Below are 9346 nucleotides of genomic sequence, written 5' to 3'. Positions count from 1 at the left end.
ATCGCTGTAAAGCTTTCATTGCAAAATCGACAATCACTATCTGTATCGTGCAGCTTACCGTTAGTTTTGTTGCACTTGCATCGCCTGCCTTGTAATCTATATAAGCCGACGCGCATTCAGTTACTATAGGCGTTTGCCAACACGAAAGCATAGCGCATATTCACAATCGGTGACGTGCTTGTTAGGTCAGTGACGCAAAGTCTCAATATTGCTAAGCAAACATTTATTCACAAATTTATTAAAACACAAGGCTACTTGCGAAGACAGAGACGTGAATTAAGATCACGTGCTAAGTCCATCATCGTCGCACAACGCATTTATAACAGAGAAAAAACTATAACATATGGCACAAAATAGATTTCAGACTGCGAAGTGCGCGCCACTATTTACACGTCGGAAGCTTTTACTATCATTCTTCCGATAACTAGCTTGATGCATATAAACCTCCAGGGAAGCTCATATTTCCCATGTTTCTTGGAATCAAAGATTGAGGCGACAATATCAAATGCTTATTGAGACAACAATAACTACTCTGCGTCTGGTCGTACACTTGAATATATAAAGAAACAAACACAACGCGCCTACAAATACTTATATTAACATACATAACTATTTGATGAAATGGCCTATTAGAAGCGAAAACGAGGTGCAGACGCGCAAGAGGCCATGTGAACACGAATGAGCTGGCTTTAACGTCACTCTTCAGGCAAGCACGAAGGCTCGAGTTTCCGACTGTCTTCTCGATTAGTCATTACTATAGCAGTAGTGTGTAATTTGTCGTAAAGTGAAGATGTTAAGCCCAGATATACCGTCAAAATTTAAAATAAATTCGCTTTTCATGTGATGAGGAACTATCGATATGCAAAAGGCGCCGAGCATAATGCTGCAAATAAATCACTTCTGTTTCTTCGAAGGCACTTCAGTAGCAGAAAAGGTTGCTGGATATTTTCTCGAGCTGAAACAGGTCCGCTGCCCTAGCTAGGCAACCGATCAGCCGAGTTCACCAGAACATTGCCAGATTGTGTCACGTGTCTTTATTAGATGAGAAGTCAGGTTAGTATAGGCAGAAGCATTGGCTAAACGTGTCGAGAATAAGTAGTAGTATTGTGTAGAGTATCGCGAGGAATACTAAAAAAAAGTACAATTCCGCGAGCTATTTGCCTCACAGAGTTAATTCAAAGGCTGATGGTATAACTTGCTGATTACAGGCTGCTCTAAATAAGATGCCGAAAATGACTAAGAATACCAAACGTGGACATTTTCAGCTAACAATAACAAAGGGCCGAGCCACAAGGCGTGAACACCAATGCTGATAATATTGGCCAGGCTGTCACGCATCCGAGTGTATACTCAAAGGCCAACCAGTAGCCCGCTGAACTGCGATCCCTCGTGGATGGTAATCTGGTAAGGTGTGCGGTTGTGGAACCACAGCGAAACAACTTGGCCAGCCTGCGACAGTCATGAGAAAAAAAAAAAGCACATCAATGTAAGACTTCGCAAAGCTATGATCTGCACAACTCATAATTAAGGCTACATATTCAGTAAATCTCAGCTGATGCAAGGTGAACTCAAGTGGACATCAATGAGAGAGAATATTCAGCAAAAATGTGGTCAATAATAGATGTAGACCATCAACATATCACCATTCTTTACCATGCTTCGCTATGCTAACACTACCATCTGTTTCCGGACTCTGTTTCTAGACATGGGCAATTTTTTTTTTTGTAACTCGAAGTTTGCTTTCTGAAAGGTACGTATGGTTTCCCTTCATGGCATTGTGCTGCTTCCGGGTTAATGTTAACATCTACTTTCATAAACCATCCACAATGCGTATCACTGCAGAACTAATTTACTCACTCAGTGAGCAAATTTCTTCGGAGTTCTCTTTGGAGTTCTCTTTGAACTGCTCTTTGAACTGCTCTTTGGAGTTCTCGATCAGTTCGTACTCACGCTACCATTAGCTAGCCTCCGGGTTAGAGTGTTGACGTGGGCTAGCTGGCACATATGAAAGTATAAACAGCGTGAAGGACAGGACACATTAGAACACAAACAACAAAGCACTCGTGGCTAGCTCATATGGAAGAGCGACTGCCCGGAAAAGACGTTGCTCCCAGGTTCTACCTCCCGACCAGAACAAATTTTTCTGCACCAGCGAAATGATCTTTATGCAAAAAAGGCCAACAGGCGACGACGGACGGTGCCTCAGCACGCTGGATGCATGCTGCTGGGTAACGTAAGCAGAATGGCGCTTCGAGTGGCAAGAATTTTTGCTCACTGAAGCCTCCCAGTTTCGGGTTCACAAACACTGATAGCCGGAATTCGTCACACCACACTTCGCAGGTAAGCGCAATTTTCCAGATCCAAAAGTTGATACGGCTTGCACGGAGAGTTTTGCATCAATTTCCAAATTACGATGAGCCCGCTGAAACTAAGGGATTTTTTGTAGATTAATGGATTTTTGTGAATTAGCTAGTGATTTCCACGTACCACCAGTCACTCCGTCGTAACCACCGCTGACGGCATGTCTCCGAACGAACCGCCCTTTTATTTCATAACGGCTATTTTTAAATATCATTTAATGTCTTCATAGAAGCACCCAGTATATTTCCACATTAAACAGCGCTGTCATCAGCACCTGGAATACCTCGAGAACTTGAGTAGGACGATGAGGCTCATTCTACAAGAACATCACCAAACGGCAGCACTGTCTTTAATAGCTTGACGTCATTGAGAACGTGAGCTTTACAATTCGCAAGTGACCAGCAGCGTCTCAATCTCCTTAAAGCAAATAGATGTTTACATCTATTTAGCGCAACGTTTTTAAAGCAATTCAGGTGGCAGGCTGAGTATACAATTGAGAGGAACCACACGCGGGTGGCGTGTGGCCATGGAGCTACGAGGGCCCTAGCATAAAATATTAGGGTATAGTTAATGCAGAAGCGCGGAAAGAGTGAAAACATGGCAAGCACTCGCCGACAACAAACTTGGGATAACAGAAAACACCTATATGATTTGCTGTGCCGACGCACTCACCCGAAGCATCAGGGGCCCGCTGGTCGACAGTGACATGGTGTACTCGCCATCACCGAACTCGCTTGTCGTGCGGAGGGACCTGAAAGAAAGCAGTGAGGTGAAACAGGCGACTTGCGAACGTTGCGACAGAACGACGTAATCGTGCATGTTGTGTTCGACTGCCCCCTGACACTCGGCATATGAATGATGACGCGATGCTCGGAGTTTGCGCGGATGCGATTGAGAAGCGTCCAAGACATCCTTATGGCACTCGAATTCTGGGTTTTTACATGCAAAACCCACGATCTCATTATGGGGCAGAAGTGTACTGGGAGAGTTCGGGATTCATTTTGACCACTAGGGGATGCTTTAACTTGCACCCAATGCGCAGCCGTACGTCAATCTATAATAAATAGTTTCAATGGCAACGCAAGAGGTTGCAACGGCTATACACGAATGACGCTAATAAAAGTGTTTAATCAGACTAGACGTCCAACGGGAAGGGTGCTCTTTGCACATTAACGTGTCAAATTTAAATTCACGCGTCACGAGTAATCATACCCTAATTCCTTTGTGCTGTTGGCCATCCCTCGCGGGTTGACCAGAAAAGATAGGGTGTGCTGCACGCAGGTTTTTCTCTTTCCGCCACTCAGGTCGCGGAAAAGTTGAAGTGAAACAGCGAAACAGCAGTGCCGGTGAAATCAACAAGAGAAAGGAAGAAAGAAGAGAGCGCAGGGAGGTAAACCAGACGGGCGTTCGGTTAGCGACTTTGCAACGCGGGTAAGGAAACTGCGGTACACAAAGAGCGAAAAAGGGAAAGAGGGAACATTTCCCGCACGCGGGAAGGTACACAGGGGCACTATATATAGTCCCTCCGGTACGGTGAACTTCAAGGACTGCACTAGTGCGCGAAGAGCTTTTCATGCCAATGACGGATGTGTTGGTGGCCTTGGCATGTTCGACAATGTGAACTGTACAAATCGACCATTACCTGCCCCCTCTGCCATCAAGATGACCCCGTGGACACGTCACACTTGCTGTAGAATAGCCCAGATACTGCAAGTATCAGAGAGCTTCACGCCACCACAGCCAAAGTCGGCATGCAAGGCGAAAAAAAAGACGCCCTACAGACATAGCGGAACGGCAACTTCTATCGCACCCTCGACTCTTACATATGGGAGGCCTGCTCTGAGCAGTTGAGAGCGTCGAAGTTTTTACCCGCCCCCTACACTTTCACAGGCCTTGCTACCACTCCGTCACTAAATTCGCTTTCACTACTATACTAACTACTGAAGGAATCAGACGTTTCTTCTCAAATTATTGCTCACGACTACATCACACCGCTCGCGATAATGATGATATTTGAGGTTTAGTGGCGCAAGGGCCAAGCATGGCCAAAGAGCACCACTCGCTCGCGATACTCACAGGTTCTTTTGGCACCTCGCGTTGACGCACACGATTAGCGATGCATCGTTGGCGGAAGTTTCGAGTTGCTTGCGCAAAGCCCTCGCCGACACCGGCCGGCTTGTGAACGCCGTGGCGAAGAAGAGGTAGAGGCCGCTCATGGGCGCCCGGAACATGCCCCGGGTAGCGTTCAGACCCGAGCCCCGCTCGAAGCTGCCCTCCGCGAACGGCTGCAACAACAGACGTTGAACATTGAAATACGTAAAAGCGCACTTGCCTACTTCCAACTTCACTAAGCTGTATTGAAATGTAGAACAGCGAAAAAAATAAGGCTGTACCCATACGTAACGAATGAAAAGTCTGCACATTCAGATTAGTGCGCGCGCGTACGACGGTCATCTTCAGGAAATACAAGGCGTGAGCCCCTGGCTGATAGCCTCGTCTGAGACAAGTGGCACGGTGCCGCCGTGTCGCGGTGACATGCGAAAACAAAAGGAGAGAGTGGTGCCGTTCCTTGTACAGTCTGCACCGCTTCTCGCAGGTTTCCTTCTCTCTCTCTGCTGATACTGCTCGCGAGCGCAGAAGAACGAAATTATCTAAGTGCGATAAGGCGACCATGCTATACTTGTCATACTCGACGTTCGCTGCTATTGCTTGCGAAGCTGCGATTCGTACAGTGCGTCAATATCGAATTTGAATAAAGCTGATCTAGCTCTCGGGCGTGCCAGGAGAGGGATTAGCATTTTTTTTTTTACATCGACTTGGGAGTGCAAGCAGAACAATTCGATGTCCGTGCCACGGCACTGCGCAACATGCGGACGAAGAGTAGGGTGCCTCGTAGCCAGCGCGTCTAACCTGTGCGACGTCGAGGCACCCTAACGACGAGGCTATGTGACACGGGCTCGCGTGTCCCCTTTCATAAAGATGACGATAGTATAATATAGGTGAATCCACTCTTGCGCAAAATAAAATGTACGCAAAGACAAGACGTGCCACCGCAAGCACTACGCTTAAAAATGATTTCTTACAGAAAACCAAATGTACAGCAAAATGCGCATGCGCACAGACTCAATACGGCAAAGAAAAACACATCTCGTTTCCAAATAGACAAAGAAATATTGCTGACGCAATCCTGTCCGGTTTGGTCTTCTTTGTGTCTCTTTTATTTTCGCTACAATGGCTTCACCAACTATCCAGCAATTATATCGTAAAAACAAGTTATTTTGAGGTGAAACCTAGTTTTCCCGTGGCCCTTTCCAAGCAACGCCCCGGACAGTTGTACAGCTATACAAGAAGCGCCGATTTGATTGTTTATAAAATTAAAATTAGAGTCTGGGGCTTTATGATTGAAAAATGTGGTATGACTGTAAGGCACGCGGAAGTTGGGGATTCCGGAATAATTTCGACCACGTGGGGTGTTCTAACGTACACGGTGCGCGAGCATATTTCTATTTGTTTTGCCCAAATAAAGGACTCAAGATATTTGGCACATCGCACAACGAAATGCGGCCGCCGAGGCTGGGATTTGATGCCACGGCCTCGGGCTCAGCAGCGCAACGCCATAACCACTATAAAAAAAATTAAATTATGGGGTTTTACATGCCAAAACCACTTTCTGATTGTGAGGCACGCCGTAGTGGAGGCCTCCGGAAATTTCGACCACCTGGGGTTCTTTAACGTGCCCCTAAATCCAAGTACACGGGTGTTTTCGCATTTCGCCCCCATCGAAATGCGGCCGCCGTGGCCGGGATTCGATCCCGCGACCTCGTGCTCAGCAGCCGAACACCATAGCCACTGAGCAACCACGGCTGGTAATCCTTTATTTTTTATTGTTTCTAACAATCAACTATTCCTACAATGCACTAACTTAGCCGAACTGCCCGATTTACTGTACACAAGCTGTTCGCAGTCGTGCGCAATTTGTGCATTGAGTTAAGTAATGTTTAAGCAACAATTAACTCCATCGAAAAAAAAAAGAGGTTGAGCTAGATTAGTAGATCACACTCCTGTAATTACTGATAGATAACCCTTACGAACTGTTAAGAGATGGATATCTATGAAAATAACAACAAAACTAACGTTACACAAAAGATGAACCCCCATTATTTCCTTTTTTGTTTCAGCTTGCATACATGAAAAACAGCATGTCGAGGCTAATTTATTTTCTATTGGTAAATAATAATTACATTTAATTTCAAGGCAAATGAAAACAGGATTTGACATCTGTTGTGGGAATTTCCGGCACGCATACAAGTAGTCATCATCGATGCTAAATATGTAAGGAATTTCCGCAGAACTGATGCGCTTACGCGAACGTACTAATTTCACGTCAGCAGTAGGGTGTCTGATTATAGGGTGAAACATTGCCGATGCTATTGCGACTGACTTTTCTAGTTTTTTTCATCAGCATAGCTTTCTTTTTCGTACCTAAAAACATTGTAATCTCTGAATAGCACACCGAAAAAAAAAGGAGAGGAAGAAAAATTATTTAGATCCCAAGTACTCTGAAAATCGATCTCATGCAAAGCATTTTACAAGTAGCTGGTTATATAGTATTGTATCTGCCGCGGCGTCGTAGTTGTTTTTGGCGTTGCGGCGCTAAGCCCGAGGGAATGGGCATGTGTTGGCGGGGAATGGGATCAAGTCCCGGCCACGGCTGCCGCATTTCGATGGCGGCAAACAAAAACACACCTGTTAACCGCGCATTGGGTGCACGTTAAGGAAGTATTCCGGAGACCCCCACATCGTCGTGCCTCGCAATCGTGTCGTGGTTATGGCCCAGGAAACCCCATAATTCTTTATTGCATGTTTATCTAGTATGATTTGCGGTTCGGCAAAGTGTTGCCAGGTGGACCGACCTATTTTTGTCAGGTTAGTAATTGTGTGTGCGAGGTGAAAGCACGTTTGCATTGGAAAGAACGGCTAAGCGGCGCTGGCATGACGCGTTATTTTTTTTTCTTTTTTTTTTGTACTCCGGCAAAGAAACGCTACGTCCTTTTCATTACGACCTGGGTCGATGCCGAAGCCGGTGCGAGGTCACGTACCGTCTACTTAGCGATAGTTGTAACGACAGACGGACCCGGCAACGTGGGGCTATCCCGGTGGAGGCGCAGGCTAACCCAGCGTCTCAATGCGCTAGCTCCCACGCAGGACGAGAGAGCGAAACTGGCCCAGTCTCTCTTCTATAAGCAACTTGTTAAAGCGAAGCTGTTTATGTCGAGGGTTCCGCGAAATTTTCACGTTGCGAGCAAAAACTATGACCATCAGCAATGCCTGGTTCCACTGCTGGAGCGTTCGTTGTGTTCTTCCACAAATGACTCATCGGCGTCCCTCGGCGTAACCGCGCAAACGCGCTCCTGCCGCTGCTCGCGCGTTCATCATCGTCTTCCTCTTCCTCTTCTCCTTCCACAGCTAGCTCAGTTGCCTCCCATCACGCCAGCGTTCCCATACTGCCCCTCGCGCCTTCGTCATCGTCGTCTTCCACTGCTGGCTCCAATGGCGCTCATCATCCCCCAGCGTTCCCATTCTGCCCCTCCCTCTGCGAAGGCGCTGACGGCACTGGCCCACTGCCAGTCGGCGCGGTGATTTCGGTCCCATATTCTCCATAGTCATTCAAATTATCAATATATCGAGAAATGAAAACACCGAATATATATATATAACAAATGAATATAACGAATGCATGACACGAATGAACGCGGACGTATAAAAATAAATGAGTGTGCGTACCTTTCGTCGCGGTGACCACCGATCAAGACAATAATTGTGCTCGTACCTTTGTTCAAAATTTTGTGTCACGTCTTTGTCGTGTGCTACACAGCTCCGCTGGTCATCAACTTTCACAGAGTGGAATGGCTGATGATTTTTTTTACTGTGCGATATGGTGCACGCGGTTCGGGAAACAAAGATTTCCAGAAGGAATTGCACGGGAGAAGAAAACCACAGATTCACATCTGTGGTTTTATTCTCCCCTGAAATTGCAAGTTCACTTTTATAAGTAAATTTATTTACACACTACTGCAGGCCAGTAATACTGACAGGCTCAAAGTCTACAAAAGTGGTATCGCAGATACATCAGTCACACCGCGAGCATTAGCTTTGTATTGCTGAACAGACTTACATACTTAAGTTGCCCGTGCTACTAGTTCTCTGTCATGTCATATAATATCACAATATCTGGTCGCGCATACTTAGTAATTAGTAAAGAACCGATCATACTGCAATTTCAAATAAATGATAACCCAGCCTCGCAATTCTTTCAGTGCCGAGAAAGGGTCTTAATACGTGAAGACAGGGCGAAATCCGCGTGGCGTCGTCATCCTTCAGCGTAGGAAAACCATTCAAAATCACATTGGCGAGAAATGGCAAATAAGAATTACAGTAAAGTAGCACTAGCGAATACAGCAACTCGCAAAAAAATTCCAATTAAATATACATATCGTGTGCGGCAACACTCATGCTTTGGCCTCGGTTTCTAAGTTTAAGTATTAGAGTTTAAGTATTAGAGTTTAAGTTAAAGTATTAGAACATCAGACTTCAAGTTGAACAAGCATTTCTTATATCGAAAAAAAAAAGCAATGCGGAAATTCGGGTACTTGAGAAGTGCACTTCGAAATTCGACTCACGAAAGCAGATTATTGGCGTATGAAGCTTTCCCAAGGTCCCTCTTAAAATATGCATCAGTGATTTCGGATGCCTGCACCGCGGCTGATATCATAAAGATTGGATCGGACAAAGAATGACCATAATATTCGTCTACAGCTCCTATAGTGCTCACGTATCGTGAAGCGCATTCCAAAATTGAAATCTTGCGTTTACGCCGAGAACCGGAGCGGCCGAAATATTCATACTTGCTCTATCATGACCAACTAGGCATACCGAAAAGTAATTTTATAGAATCGCTTCCTCGAGGCCCACACTATATCAAACC

At 45.8% G+C, this 9346-nt stretch overlaps 1 protein-coding gene across 1 annotated transcript in view; it reads right to left on the bottom strand.

Annotated features, from left to right (window-relative positions):
* Nucleotides 1-219: 219 nt before the first annotated feature.
* LOC142575938 (erythroferrone-like) overlaps nt 220-9346 on the bottom strand; it is a 33114-nt gene continuing 23987 nt past the window's right edge. The window contains exons 6-8 of the mRNA XM_075685759.1: nt 4438-4646; nt 3034-3112; nt 220-1449 (exon numbers count right to left, since the gene is read on the bottom strand). Of these exons, the coding sequence (XP_075541874.1) occupies nt 1351-1449; nt 3034-3112; nt 4438-4646 (387 nt within the window). The 3' untranslated portion in view covers nt 220-1350. The remainder of the gene's footprint in view (nt 1450-3033; nt 3113-4437; nt 4647-9346) is intronic.

This window comes from Dermacentor variabilis, chromosome 3, assembly GCF_050947875.1.
Source record: "Dermacentor variabilis isolate Ectoservices chromosome 3, ASM5094787v1, whole genome shotgun sequence".
NCBI classification, from domain to species: Eukaryota; Metazoa; Arthropoda; class Arachnida; order Ixodida; family Ixodidae; genus Dermacentor; species Dermacentor variabilis.
Note: the sequence above shows the minus strand (reverse complement) of the source record. Positions and strands in the feature narration are given on the sequence as shown.